The sequence below is a fragment of the Rhea americana genome, unplaced genomic scaffold, assembly GCF_003343005.1.
Source record: "Rhea americana isolate MKP2758 unplaced genomic scaffold, rheAme1 scaffold_21, whole genome shotgun sequence".
Lineage (NCBI taxonomy): Eukaryota > Metazoa > Chordata > Aves > Rheiformes > Rheidae > Rhea > Rhea americana.
In genome coordinates this window covers 1,584,225-1,599,514 of record NW_028186258.1, presented here as the reverse complement: position 1 = coordinate 1,599,514, position 15,290 = coordinate 1,584,225, and the positions used below count along the sequence as shown (strand labels likewise).

Genomic DNA, 15,290 nt, shown 5'->3' with positions numbered 1-15,290 from the left:
AACTTTGGAAGGAAATGGAGCATCCTGTAAGGGTTTGAATTTCCATGGTACAAACATTGCCCTATTATCTAATAACCTACATTTCATTCTTCATTTTTATTCTTTTATCTCAGAAGTAATGTATAAATTTCTAAAGAAATGGACAGTATAGCTTTTTAAGTCAAAAAACATACCTTGATTAAAATCTGCTTCTTCCCCCTTCCTCCCAGGAATTCTCAGAACTGGAGAAAAGAGATCCCCAGGAGCTAGTTGGTAAGTTCACTGATAAGTATTTATTCATTCACGTGTATTCAAACTAGACATTATAAGTTTGCCCTCTTGTAACAGATATGTAATGGGCAACACTGATGTTTTTTCCAGATGAGCTTAAAAACAATATAGCAGAGCTTTGTCCAGATGGCCTGTGGGAACCATTATAACCATTAATGATGACAGATGTTTTGTTCTGCAATTTCAAACCTAAAGTATCCCCATGTAAATATGAGCCATACAGTGCTTCATAGCCAATGTGTTGACACAGCACACCATCTATATTTTGTAATGTTTCTTGAAAAGTATTTGATTTTGGTGACATCTCACTCTTTGCACAATGATTAGATTTGAAACAAACTCTTGGAAAATCCATTGTAATCAACTAGAAATAGTATCCTCTGCTTGCTTTGCGTGGGGCTATACAGCAATTGTTGTTGTATTTTATGTTGACGTTCTGACCCTCCCAGACTAACCCTTTGTTCCTGAGGCTATTAGTACAGTTGTGTAGTAGGTAGCATGTGATGATACCATAATAAATCGTGAGAGTAGAACTTGCTTTATTTATTTATTTATTTTGTCAAATCACAATTAAGCCTGGACAAGCTGACGCTTCATCCACCAAGTGTTTCTTCAATGAACTTAAACTGTTGGACAGTAAGTCTGAAGATGCTAGGGTGCAACTTGTAAAGAAACTGTCACTGAATTTTTGGACGTAGGTCCTTTTTTCAAATGGCCTGCCTAGACTCTGCACCAAACCGATTCTTATACTAAATGTTCAGCCCTTACAGGACAAAACTACCTTAACCAATCTTATCACAGAATGCAGTAGAGTTCTTTCTCCAAACTGCTGATCTACCATAAAAAGCACACAAGGAATGAATGAGACAATAGCATTTAGGGTAAAGATTAAGTGAGAATACTTGAACACCAATTACATTTCTACTGTCTACATAAAAGTCGAGCTTTGCACTTGTGAAGCAATATAGTGGTAATTCCTTCTTGTTGAGGTGTAAGAATTGGGTTACAATTCTGATAGTCCCTTCCTCCCAGTGATTGCCCCATCTGCAGAAGATTAGGAGACTGAACACCTTTTGTCTCATGACATCCTAGGCTTGCATGCAAGGTTGAAAGCTGCACTCAGTAGTGACACATTTTGGGTAAATGGCACTGATGAACCTGTGACCTGGATTAAGGTTGTAACACATCTTTAATATTGTTTCCCAATAGTGGCACACGGAGCAACATATGGGCTAGCTTTGTGCAGAACCACATTACCTGGGATCAGAATACTTACCCATGCTGGATTCTGCAGTTCACTGGAATCAAACCATATCTTATCTAATTGAAAAGGAACTGTTGCAAGAGCCATATGGTTGGTGTAATATAAGAACCACTCCCTTTCTGGAAGCTGGGGCTTTTAAAGCCTTAGAATTCTTGAATGGAAAAAGATAAGAGGATTTTTGACACAAAGCAAGTAATTTTTCCAATCTGGAGATCTAGAGTTTTTGTCTAGTATCAGCGTGTGGAAGTGTAAGTCTTCCTTAGTTCTCTAAAACAGTTTTCTCCATTAAAAGCTGTGGCTTGCCCTTCTCAGATAACCTGACGCTGTTCTTTGTTACCTTCACCAGCTACGTCCGTGGCTGTGCAGCCACTTAAGCGCAGCACAAGTGCAGGTTCCTGCCAAAAGGAGTGTTTGTTCTACCTCCCCCATACGCATGCTAATGTTTGTGTGCTGTGAGCTGGATGGGGAGATGGAACCAGCAGAGACCTACCTTCTCCCCACCCCACGTCTCCTTTTCTTTCCCTCTCCTTCCTGTGAAGCTGCCAGCTGGATCCATTTCCTGATCTGCTTCGTGCCTAGCAGAAGGTGAGCACTAGGGCTGGCACATAGGGAGCAGCAAAAATGAGCAACTGGGAAAGGCACGATTCTCCTGACTTATGCTGAATTATTGATTGTGTAATCAAAGCCTAGAAGACTGAAAGGGAGGTTTCCAGCCGTAACTGCTCTGTAGTTGAAAGAGGAGTGTGGATGTGTGTATATATATATGGAACTTTTCTGATGAATGTTTGCATCCGTGTGTTGTCCTCATTTTTGTACTGCTCTAAAGAGTACACGTTACTGACACCACATCTCCGTTTGCTGTTTCCTCTGGCCTTGCGAAATAATACTTTTAGGATGTGTTTTAGGATGTGCCAAGGCTTTTTGCAGCATAGTTTTGTTTACCTTTTGGCCTGTAAGAAATGTCCTCTCCTGCCCTTAGGGTATCTGAACACAAAGTCAGTGTTCATAATAGCAGAAAATATGGCTGAGATGCTGATCTTTCTGTGCATTTCTCAGCCCACAGAACAGTAAGGGAAGCTGGTGTCCTTTCATGGATGGGTGACTCACTGGCATGTTGTTGCCTCGGATTCTTCCCTGGGATTTGGCTGTTTTAGTGCCAGGAAATCAGAAACCCACACGCTCTGAGTTATGCCAAGTAGACTTGATTAGAACGTCAAAGAGTGCAGTTTTAGAGACCAGGCACTACTGGTTTGCATGCTCCTAGGAGAAAGCCATGCCCCTCTGATTACTCTCTCCAGGTCTTCGTGGGGGTTTTGTTCTTTGCATAGCATGACTGGCACCTGATACTACCTGTAATCCTTTGCGACTGGTTCAGGTACAGTGCACAAGTGAACCTGGAAAGGGACAAGGTTGTTAATCCTAGCTGGGGAGCAATGTTGTTCACTGAGAGCATTGAGGCAAGATGCTTTACCAGTTCTTTGTACGATCCACGCTCTAGTCTGTCCAGGTACTGCTAACTACTCTCATATTCACTCTTCTGGTTCTCACTGCACTAAGGAAAACTGGCTAACTATTTGCTAGAAAATAAACTCCCGTGTGCTCTTGGGTCTGTGTCTTCAGCGTAGCCTTTGGACTGTGAGCAGTCACTTACTTCTGGAAGAAACTGCCTGAACAGTAGCATTGTGGCCATGCGCTCTGCAGTTTGGCACAGTTGCACTCTGCTGTTTTTCTACCCTGCATTTGCAGTATCTTTATTCTGTCTTGTGTACTGGCCAAATAACCCATCCATCTGAAACAGAACCAGGCTAAATATAGCACTTTCATTTAATTATTTGTCTCATCAAGATCTCTGGCAAGCAGATATTCTCCACTGACTACTGAGATTCTGAATCTTTCAGAAATACATCCTAGAAGCTGGTTGTACTTTGGCCTCCTACTCAAAGTTTAGGACCAGCTGGACATTTCTGCCTTACCATGGTGCATGCACTGGCTACACCAAAAGCCTTGAGTACCTATTTTGTACGATGCTGAAGTTTTTAACTTTTAGGTCAGCCTGTGAAAGGAGAATGTATGGACTTAGCAACAGTAGCCACCTCCGTTTTCAGTAGGAGGATACCTTGACTTGTTGACCTGACAGTGCCTTGGATTCCACTTGAACTCTTAGCTGACTGCTGGGATCTGTTCTGTGGCCTTTTCTTAGAAATATTCTTTTTCCTAATCAGATTCATAATGCAGGTGAAGCTCTTTACTTATTGCTAGTTAGAATTTGGGTGTGCCTGCAGAGATTAATCATGCCAAGAGCCAACTTCCTGAAGTCCCCAGGTGGAGATCCTTTAGACTGTGAGCCAGCAAATTGCAGGCCCAGTTAGAAAGTGCAGCCAGTGTCACTACCTCTGACTCATGCAAAAGTAAAGCTTTGATCTTGGCAGAAATAACAGGATGCACAAAGCAGTTGGATATATCCTGTGAGGACACACCTTGGTGTTAGCTCTTCATTTACATTTACCACTGTATACACGGGGGAAAAGCTGTTGGGAGCAGAATGCTCATTTGGTTGGGGCTTTAAAAACACAAGACATGTTACGTAGCACCTTGCAGCTGAGACCTGCACCAGTTCCATAGTCTCCTGGAGTGATGATCCAAACTGTTTCCATGGGAATGGCCAATGGAAAAAGACTGGAATCAGCTGCTTGATACCTGTTTGGAGAGGAAGTCTGAGGACTGCTCAAGGGCATGAATTATGTGTATTTTCTTGCTGTAAACAAATCCGAAGGGGTTAAACTCCTCCTTCCTCATGATCAGGCATCTTAATCTGGCTGTGATGTGCTAAAATACCTGAGTAATAGTGAGTATTTGTCTGTGCTCTGTCTGGAAGGTGGAACAGTACACGTAGCCTCACTGCTGACTAAGTCTTCAGCTCTGTGCAGCCACAGTGGGGATTGCAGTGGACAAATACCTTAATTCCAGTTTCTTATAAGCTATAAGAAGTGATAATACCCCTTACCAGTGTAATGATAACTGATTCGTTTTCGTATGTCTCAAACAAAAGCGCAGGTGAGCAGCAGAACCTGTAAGTGCCACGGGTTAAAATATATTGTCCCCATATGAGTTCTGCATTCTTCCTTTACTGCTCTTTCTGTTTGAAGGGAGATTTGGGTTACTAAACATACTCTTGCAGCTTTATGTGACTTCCTTGCAATCTACAATCTAGGTAGAGTTCTTGCCCTTAGTTTCTGAGTTGATATGAGCCCAAAATTCCCCTTCCCATAGATTCCATTCCCCTTCATGATTTTTCTGGTCATCTGCAAAGAAGCTGAGAAGGCTATGGGATATCTAGTTTGAGAGCTGGACTTGGTTTTTAAGTTTTTTTTTTTTTTTTTTTTAACAAAATACAACTGAACAGAAAAACTTAAGTCTGGATTTGGCCTTTTTGTCTTTTTTTTAAGTGTTTTTGCTGACATTGTGAATCTTATAAGCCATTGATCAGCTTTTCTGGAAGCCTAGTATGCTGTCTATTATGATAATTTCTGTCCTTTTGCAACTGTTTCTCTGGGTTCCTGAAATTCTAATTAAATTAGAGACTTCTCTGTCCCACTAGCAGCTGTAACCTATAACAAATGTCTGCCTTGTTGTCAGGGAGCCCCAGTTCCCCTGCTTTTCTGTAGAGGCTCTGGCAAGCTTCTCTTTCTCTCTATAGAGACACCCTCTTAGTAAATGCCAAAGGACACTTTCTTCGTTTCCAGCAGCTGCTGAAGAATTTAACCCTCAGCGATGTCCTGATCAAACGGAGTGAGCGGTCACCTGCCAGCTTGGCGTCCCGAGAAGATATTGTCCTTATTGCTTTACCTTTTTACAAAAGAACAAGAAACACACGCTCAGCACTGCTGCAGTAGTGTTGGTTATCTGTAACCTCAGCTATCTGATAGTCCGTGCTGGCAAGCGGGATGGTGTGCTGAGCTCAAATACCGAGGGCTGCCCTTTGGGCCCTTCTAGGCTTCAGTCAAAGGAGCTGAGCTGAGCGTGCTGGAACTGCAGCTCAGTCAGCTTTTACGCAAGAATGTGTGATCGGGGAGCCACAAATGTGAATGTCTTCATTTGATTTCTGTGCTGCTGTCAGGTCTGTCCTCCTGCCCCCTCCCGTCCCTCCCCCCCTCCACAGACTCTGTGCTTCTGGCACACGTTCTCTGTGTTAACTATGGTTGAAAACAAACCTGGCTGCTTAAATGTAGCACGAAGCTCTGCCCTAGGACTGAGCTGGGAAACTGCCTGGGTTTTCTGTAGCTGAGTAGGAAAGGCACAAGCAAAAGGAGGAAGCACGGTAGTCCCTTGCTGATACCTTTGTGAATTAGACCTCGCAGAGCAGTCACTAAATCACATATCCCAGCACAAATGGCTGGCTCCAGAAGCCTGGCAAGCTGCAGTGGTTTGTCCTCGGTCCCACAGCACGAGTTGTTGTTTCTAGTAATGGTCTGACTCTGTAAGTGATTAAAGTGCCCATTAAGGAAATATTAACTTTAGGATGAAATGTTATTTCTTGTGGTTAACTCCTGACAGCTCTGCCCAGGATTGTTTGCTTTTTGAACCATTTTGTTTCATGTGTAAATGGCATCCAAACTGATTAGCTCCCCAAACATAGCAGTAGGCCAGGCTGATTTTAGATTCATCCTCTGATTCTTCGGATGCAATGTCTGATTGTCCATGTAAGAGTGTCTTGTCCTAAGTCTTGTCAGAGATTCCAGGTTATCTGAGCTCTTCAGAGCAGGAATTTAAAGTGCATGTGGATGATCTGGAGCAGTGGAAAGCTCAGTACGTGGTGCATAGTGCAAGGCTAGAGGATATACCACGAACCTGTTTTTGTTCCTCTGCAGATCCTTTGTCTTTGAGGATCTTACAAGGATCTTCTCAACAGCCATAGCTGGGGTGGGCGGTAGTTCTGCTTTTCACACTACCACTTGGGGTGAATAGACTCAATATAAAGCTTTAAGCATGGGTGTAACACCGAGGTGTGGTATAAAATAGATGTCAGTACCGCAAGCATCACATATTGTTCTACCAGTGGTCTAACCTTTAGGTTAGATGCTGCTTTAACAGCACTTCCAAAATACCAGGAGTAGCAGTTAACAGCATTCCTCTGTTATATTTACCCATTGATTCTTGCTGGTAGAGTAGCCCTGGCAAAGACATAAAATAAGTTTCATGACTTGCATGGGCTTTAATTGCTTCAGTGTTGCCAGAACTCATGCCCAGTTTGTTCTCCACAGCCTCTTTTTCAGAGAGAGTGCGGAACATGTCTCCTGATGAGATCAAAATCCCACCTGAGCCTCCTGGCAGATGCTCTAACCACTTACAGGTTGGTATAGATTCTCTTCCACTTTATTTTTCTTTAAAGGCTTGTATTTCAGTGAGCAAGGGGTTCTCTGAAAACTGTTCGTATTTTTGTGCAAATCAGAACTCAAGCATTAAAGCTGTTTGGTTTTTTTTCTTTTTAAAAAACCCAATACTGAGTTTCTGAATGCACTGTTTCCTAATACTTCAGGCTTGGCAGCAATTCTAGTTCAGGAGTCTCAAATTAGCGTTATGCTGTTCTCCGCAATCTGTTTGGGTCACTTGTGCATTAAAATGGCTCTTGATTCCACCAGTGATACAGAAGCAATGTTTACTGTAAAAGCTGCTATCCTCTTACCTCAGCAAATTCAGCTCTGTAGGAGAGAATAAATCATTGTTTTTCTACATGGGCCTGAGAATCCCCTAACTGGAATAGCAGCATTAACTAGATTCCTTTTCCACCTACATAACTCTAGTTGATAAACATTTAGAGGGGAGGCTAGTAACCTAGAGGCAGTGAAAGAAAACAAGTGCTTGTTTTCTCTTGTGCACACCCAAATAATTGCAATAACTGTCAGTTTGACTGCCACAGTCCACTTCTGTGAGTATCTCAACTCTGCCTTGTGATGTAAGGATTTTTTTTATCAGTTGGATGACTTACAAAAAGCTTTTGCTATGGACTTGACTTGCCAGTCCTACAAATCTTGGGCTTACAATATTAATTGAACCTCTGGCTCTGTGTGTGTGGCAGAAATGTTAACATTCAGTTAGAATATTCCCTGCACTGTGCATAAAGGAGTTAGTCTGAGCATTTCCTGATGGCATCCTATCTAACATCTATCCAAAATGAAACCTATAAGGGAGTTATGTTTGTGTATAATGCCTCTTGCCTGAGTAGTAAGGAATGTGCAATCTACTTTAGAGCAAAATTAGCAAACTTGAGCTATCTTCCATTGACAGAGTTTGACTTGTGGTGCTTCTATAAATAACAAAACTTCTTTCCAGGATAGATGGAAGAGCCTCTGTTGTTCTGTTTGCCCTTTTGATGGAAGGCAAATGAAAGAACGGTGGCTGCTGTTTGCATCCAAAGGGAGTTATCGTCTATTTGAATTTTATCTACCCAATAGAAATGCAAGTAAAAAAACACTTCTGGAAATCTCTACAAAGCAAACTACTTATGTGGAATGGTGATTCAGAGGGACTGACTCACCATCCGGATCACAGTCTTTTCTGTGCAGCATACCTAGACGCACCCAGCAATTCCCTTATGCTGCAGCAGAATTCTATTATTTTGACATCAATGAGTTACTAAGTGTGTTAGATCTGAGGAATGCATAGAGCTTGAGAGAGCAGAGAGAATAAAAGAGGCATCTTCCCTTTTGACTGTAGTTTACTAGGTTAAATCAAAGGAGAACTTGTCTTCTGTTAGTAGCTCAAACCACATCTTAGAGGACTTGGAGCAAGGAGATGGGATTGTTCTTTGGAAACTCAAAATTTTTTAAGCTTTTCAGTGTTGACTTGCTTCTTCTGTCAAGTTCTTCCTCTAATAAACTGTCCTGAACTTTGCTGAAGAGAGTCTGTCTTATTGTAAAGGTGACCTAGTTGTGCCTCATTTGTGAACATTACAAATTTGGATTGTATTGGTGCTCCTGCTATCCCTTCAGCATCACTAGGGTAAGACTACTTTAAAAGCCTTTCACTACCCTGCTGAGGGGGGGGAAAACAAAACAAAAAACTCCCCCAAAACATGGTTCTCTCTAAAGCTGTCTGCCTTTTTGGAAGGCAGACTGCTCAGCATTTCCGATCTGAGGCTTACAAGTGCAATGTTCTGAAGAGCACTTGGCAGCCAGTGGGCACAACTAGCAATACCTGCTGATCATGTTGTCCGAGTAGGCTGGCTTGGCTTTGGTTCTCCAGCAAAACTCAGTTCTGCTCATCTGTTTCCCAGGCATAGCTGTGAGCCTTGACTTCTGCCTGGTGTCACCCAGCAGCTGTTCTTTAGGTGCACGTCTAAATTGGAGGGTGGGTGGGTCATTTGCTGTATGTTGTGGAAGGCTTTTGTGGAGCTCATCTATCTACCTCAGTGCTCGTTTCTGCCTTTGCACTGTCACTGTTATAGAGGAAACTAAGTGACTGAGGAGGAGTGGGCTCTACTGCCTCAGATACAAGTCTAATCACTTAAGCCTTGAGATGGTGCAAAGATCACTTTCCTTACCCATCCAGACAGTGCACAGAGAGGATACTTTCAGATTGTAACGGAGGGAGCGTCTGTACTAATTAATCTAGCCGACCTTGAGGGAGAGGTGCAATCCTTGCTCGATGTAAAGATGTCACCGATTCAGTTGGCTTATTTTCACATCTGTCCCTCGATAGTCAGCTGAAATGCTCCTCATCTTTTATATTGGCTCATGCTGTGATTTTGTTCTGTTAGGATAAAATTCAAAAGTTGTATGAGAGGAAAATAAAAGAGGGCATGGATATGAATTATATCATTCAAAGGAAAAAGGAGTTCCGCAACCCAAGGTGAGCAATCTACCTTTTCTCTACTACACAGCAAACTGCAAGAATTTCTTTTTGCTATTGGAGTTGTAGTAGAAACGGGATCCTTGGCAAGTAGTGCTACTGCTTACAAAATTGAGAAAGGCCCAATTCAATAGTAACTGAAACAGCAAAGCTCTTTAGCATTCTCTGTGGCAGCATCTAGAGTTAGCATGACAGTTAAGTTTTAAACCATTAAACGTACAAGTTTTATATAGATTATTTTAAAAAGCGCATTTGCTCTGGGAGATGTGAGATTAACTTGGAGGAAGTGGGATATACTGTGGTTGGTGGCATGCTGCGTATATCACAGAAAGCAAAGCTGCTTGGGTTCTGATTTTCATCTTGCATTATGAAGAGATGACAAGCTTTTTGCTAATAAATTTGAAACATTTAAATTTAGAAGAGAGTGAATGAGCTAGAACTAAACTCTCGTCTTTCCTTTACAGCATCTATGAAAAACTGATCCAGTTCTGTTCAATCGATGAACTTGGTACGAATTATCCAAAGGTGAGGAGCAACCCTTCTGACTGGCAAGGCAGAGGGTGAAAGATGATGCAGGAGTGTGGGGTCTCACCATGGCTTTTTGAGCCTGCTTCTTAGAGGTCCTTTGGGGCATGTCAGTCTGATCCTCTGCACTGAATGAACATTTTGCACATGGTGCTGAGCCTCAGTGCCTCCAACCTCGCAGTAAGGACTCACACTGCTGAAAAATGTGCATTACCTGAAACAGAGAGGATGATAGAAGCTGAGCAGCAGAGAAATGTGTGTCTTATCCTGGAGCCCTTTTGGTTTCAAAAATGTTTCTTCATTTACAACCGAACTTCATCTTTCAAAAGGTCTGATGTGATCTTGTCACTGGGATGCACGGAGAAATTGGTAATGAATAGAATCTGTGAACAGAAATACACGTAACACTTCTGAACTAGGGTCTGTGTATATGTGGAAGTAGCCTTGATTTGACTAATTTTTTCTCCTTTTAGGATATGTTTGATCCTCATGGCTGGTCAGAGGATTCATATTATGAGGCACTAGGTAATTCCAGGAATTTTTTTGTCTTATCTTACCTCTTTCCATTTCTTTGAAATGAACTGGAATCTTTACAGTCTTTATAGAAGAAAAATCATGCATTCTGCTTTTACACTATTTCTGCCTGGTTGGATGTGCCTGAATTTTATTGATGCTTCATCAGCCTAGAAAGCTCTTTCATTTAAACTGATGCTCTAATTTCCTCATCTCTTAAATCATTAATTCAGTGCAACAATGCTTTGCTTAAAAGTAAGGCAATTTCTTAGAAGTATAATTTTCTATACACAATTTGAAATTATTTTTGATTCTTCATGATGGAAGCAAGGCAAGGTTTTCACTGATTCTAGTGCTTGTAATATCTGATTTTTCCAGCTAAAGCGCAGAAGATTGAAATGGACAAATTGGAGAAGGCCAAGAAGGAGCGCACAAAGGTAGCTATTCGAAACCAAAAGCTATGAGACTGAGATGCATTTCTGGTTTCCCTGCTGAATTCATTTTGTTGCTTTGCTTGCTCTTATGAACTCTTTTCTGTGCTAGTGCTTCCCTTTTGCTTTCTTTTTCCTTCTCCTCCAGTTCTATCTTTTCTTCCTGCATATTTTTTTCTAATCTGGACAGGTCAAGTTGTTTGCCTTTCCTTACTAGGTCTATTTCTCTAGGCGATCTGTTCCACTGTTTTCCCTCCTGTTTTATCAGTGTTTTTAAACCAGAGCACCGAAAGTGGGGCTTGGTAAGCCAGATACAGACAAGATAGTGCATAAAGAACAGCTTTTTAAGTCTTTAACATTTTCCCTGGTTGCGTAGCCTAATACAGCTTAATTTCCTCACAATGTCTCGTTGAGAGCCGATGTCTGATTTCTGTTTTTTAACTTGGGAGTGTCTTGACTTGTTTTGAAGTGTGCATGCTTCTCTACTCCCTGCTAAGAATACAAATGTGCTTTGCAAGATTTTATTCCTGTGCTTCAGTGAAGCTGCCTTTAAGCTAATGATTGGTATTAGAAAACTGCTGAAAGCTAGAGATGGCTATCTAACCTAGCAGAAATCTCCTTAATGAGTAGTATTGAGTAGTATTTAGCTTTTTTTTTTTTCTTCTAGTGCACGCTATATCTTGCTACTTGTTCTGTTTTTTTTTCCACACAGTAACCCAGGTATCTGATTACATCTTCCTTCCAATATCTGTAGTTTTGAAAATATGAGATTGCATACTGTTGTAACTCTTGTTGCTAGATTTCCTGTTATAATGCAGTCACAGTAAATCATGCAAGTAGGGACTTGTATCAGAAGTTTTTCCTTGAAGAAACATGCAACCTTATAGACTGCATAGGTCTTTAATGACCAGGACCTGTCTTTATTCTCCAAAAATTGCATCAAGTCCTTATGCTTATACTAGTATGTCTAAAGAAAAAAATAACTTACTATAAAAATCAGTATTTTTTTTTACCTGACTTAGGAACTTGGACACAAGGATGCTTAATGATCATAATTTAGCATGCTTTGGCCTGAGGACATCTCCCTACGTGACTGTCAGCTCAGAGGCCAGTGTCTGATGTGACACTAAAGCTACTCTTTAAATCCAAAATCATAGGGAGAAGAGATGTGGATGTAAAGATCTTATTAACATTTTTTTTTCCTCTTCTCCTTTTCTCCTGGGTGCCTCTCCCTTCTCAGATTGAATTTGTGACTGGCACTAAAAAGGGGACAACAACAAGTGCTGCCTCTACGACAACCACAACATCCAGTACCACTGTGGGAGGTAAAGATCTGTTTTGACTGTACCTATTAAGCTGTAGTAATGATGGGATTAGTGCTCTCTAAAAGCTCCTTATTGATAGCATATATAATACAAGGAAAGTGTTTCATCCAGGAGTTAATAGACTAACCCCTGTGTACCATGGCAGGCCTTCTGGAATGGAGGCCTAGGGACAGCTTGGACAGTGAAAATGTCTATTAGTGGGTCAGAAAATCTTCAGATGCCTGTATTGTGGTGTTCTCTTGGGACCAGTGCATCTCTTAAACAGCTAGGAGGCCTATTAAAATCATTCTCCTGCCTACAGTCTGCCTCCTTAAACTGGGAGGAGAAGAGAAAACTCTGAGAGAGTGCTCTGTGCACATACCTAAGGAACTGAGATGCCTGTCTTCTGTTAAAACTAAACTTGCTTTGGGGCAGGGAGTGAACCTGTCTCATGTGGCTGGAGTTCAAGTGTGGAGTTTTTGACTCTAGAAGTATAAAGCGCTTCTGGTTGTCTTTCCTCCTCAGCATTTACTGACAGCATTTGCTGAAACTAATACATCGGAGAGTTATCTGGTCAATCAATGGTATATTTTAAGAGTTGACAAGAAGAGGTGTTATTAAAGGATCAATGATGTTTAGCACAGTGCTAATCCTTATTTGCTTTGTCTGATCAAATGCGCAGATGCACAGAAGAGGAAGAGCAAGTGGGACTCGGCCATCCCTGTAACAACGATAGCTCAGCCCACCATCCTCACCACAACTGCAACGCTGCCAGGTGTTGTCACGGTGACAACCAGTGCAAGTGGGTCGAAAACTACGGTCATCTCTGCTGTTGGCACCATTGTGAAAAAGGCAAAGCAGTGACTAGCATGCTGGGTTTGGATTTTTAGACTGAATGGTCTTTGAAGCCATTCCTCTCGAAAAGGAGGGCTAGCTTTCACCTTTGGAAAAAGATGACAAGACTCTGAAACAGACCACAGTTCCTATTTGAAAGAATGGGGGCAGGAGCAGGCATGCCAGCTGTGTGCCTGCAGGAATGGACCTCTGCCGAAAATGCCGCTGTCTTCTCTTGCTGTGGGAAGAACCATAGTCTGTCTGTGTTGTGCTGGAGGAAGGTGGTATGGGAAGTCAGCTTGTAAAAATTAGCTTATTAAATGACTGCATTCTTCAGACTTGAAGGTTCTTACCCTACTTGCAAGTTTGTTTTTTTTTTTTCCCTTTTTTTAAAGCAAGCAGTGAAGGAATGTCAGTATTCTTGCATATTCCAGGTCCTCCTGAAAGGCTGCTGCTGTGATACGTACTCCTTCACATGCACTGAGACTGAAGGGAGCTAAAGCAGAGACAATTGGTCGGTGTCCTTGTTCAAATGTTTATCAGAGATTTGAGAAGCAGTCTGCATCTATGAATGTGGACTCATTCTTTGTTATAGTACTTACGTTTGTACCTGTGTGCATATCTGTGTAAGTCTTAGTGACCACATGTTAAATAGCTGAAATATTGAGGAAACTACACTGAAATAGTTCTTGTTAGCATCTTGCTGCGATGGAGATTTCTATGCAGAGGCAGTAAGCTGTAGAGGTCTAACTTGTGAACTAATTTGCAAAGATCTGTGCAGAGATCTCTTCTGTTGGCATGAAATGAGATTGGATAGCAGGCAATCAAAGGAAGGGATCCAGTGATCTTGACTGTGATGTTGTCTGTCTCTGTAGCAGATAGTGAAGTACCGTGAAGTGCACACATAGCAGTTACTGCTTACTCCACTGTTGTGAAAAAATATTTTCATTTGAAAATTTTATTATATAAATCTTCTTACCTGTGTTGCAAAAAATTATTATAAAAATGGAAAAGCCTTAAAAGTCTAGTGTCATTTATGTCTCTTTGCATTTCTCATTTTGGCCAGGGAGGATCAGTATCAGATTGTTGCTTTTTGGGTTACATTTTTTCCCCCCATAGATTTATTGTTATTTTTCAATCTCAGGCTCTTTGCAAAAATTTGGGGCATTAACCTGATTTTTTCACTGGAAATGCTTTTTTGTTTTAAGATGTATTCTAAAACAGTTAACTCAGTTGTTCCTAATGCTATTTATTTCAAATCTGTTCTGGCATCTTAAATTTCTTCACTAGTTAGCTTCTAGTACTAGCACTAAGATACTTCATACAATCCTCTTCAAGTGCAGAGGGCAGTCCCTTAGGAAGGAGCTCAGTAGCCAGTGCTATAGTGGTTTGCTCACAGTTTTGAGGTGGGTGGGAGAAATAACTTGAATGGTTCCATCTCCTTAGAGGAATAGCTGCCAACCTGGATTCCCCCTCTGTCCCCGTAGTCACTTCAGATGCTTTAACTACCATCTAATTCTGTGATTAGACTGTGACTTTTCAGATTCGGTAGTTTTACTGTCTCCAGTTGTTTTAAGCTAAATTCCTACTCAGCCTGTAAGCAGGGATAGAGAAGGTTAAGTCACCAAAAGGTAAGTTTCTTTGAATTCAATGTTGTATTTTCACAAGATATTTGATCTAAAACTTATAAATATGGAGATGAAGGAAATGAAGAGGAGTTTTCCTACTTTCAGAGAATCTTAAAACATGTTAAGCTCTTTGCCCTAACTATCATTTTAGCTTTAAAAATGAGCTGTGTATCCAAGAATGCTCATGGAGTGGAGGAGAACCAGGGAGTAGATGGGACTGTAGGCATGGGAAATTGGGGAGCTGATGGAATTTTTAAAGCAATGAAAATTAAGGGCATGAAAACAGCAAGATAGAAGCATTTTTTCTGTTTACCCACCACAGTGGCTCTACATGAGGCTGCTGACTTGATTCCTATAAACTTAAAACAGCTGTAACTCCATCATCATCATATGGAAGACGGTAACATCTCCCTTGGCTAAGGGGTATCTTGCTATTTTTGATCCTGCAACATGCTCTATGGAAGATGACACATTCCACCTTATACTTAAGGGTTTCTGTTTCTTGCCTTGAGGAGCAGGGTTTGTAGAGTTTTCATAGGCTTCTTTTAAAGGCCAGCAATTTACTGTTGGTGGGAAGTGCAAGCCATCAAGCAGTTTTACAGGCTTGTAAATTTACTCTTCTTTCTAGAACATTTTGTACAAGTTTAAAACTTGTATAGTGTAAACATCTATT

At 41.3% G+C, this 15,290-nt stretch overlaps 1 protein-coding gene across 2 annotated transcripts in view; it reads left to right on the top strand.

The window, feature by feature from the left end:
• SAP30BP (SAP30 binding protein) overlaps positions 1-14,011 on the top strand; it is a 31,428-nt gene extending 17,417 nt beyond the window's left edge. For both annotated transcript variants that reach the window (XM_085304512.1, XM_085304511.1), the window contains 8 exons: positions 210-252; positions 6,796-6,884; positions 9,291-9,382; positions 9,847-9,907; positions 10,381-10,432; positions 10,799-10,857; positions 12,092-12,176; positions 12,838-14,011. In XM_085304512.1, coding sequence (XP_085160638.1) covers positions 210-252; positions 6,796-6,884; positions 9,291-9,382; positions 9,847-9,907; positions 10,381-10,432; positions 10,799-10,857; positions 12,092-12,176; positions 12,838-13,019 — 663 coding nt within the window. In that variant the 3' untranslated portion in view covers positions 13,020-14,011. The remainder of the gene's footprint in view (positions 1-209; positions 253-6,795; positions 6,885-9,290; positions 9,383-9,846; positions 9,908-10,380; positions 10,433-10,798; positions 10,858-12,091; positions 12,177-12,837) is intronic.
• The last annotated feature ends 1,279 nt before the right edge of the window (positions 14,012-15,290 follow it).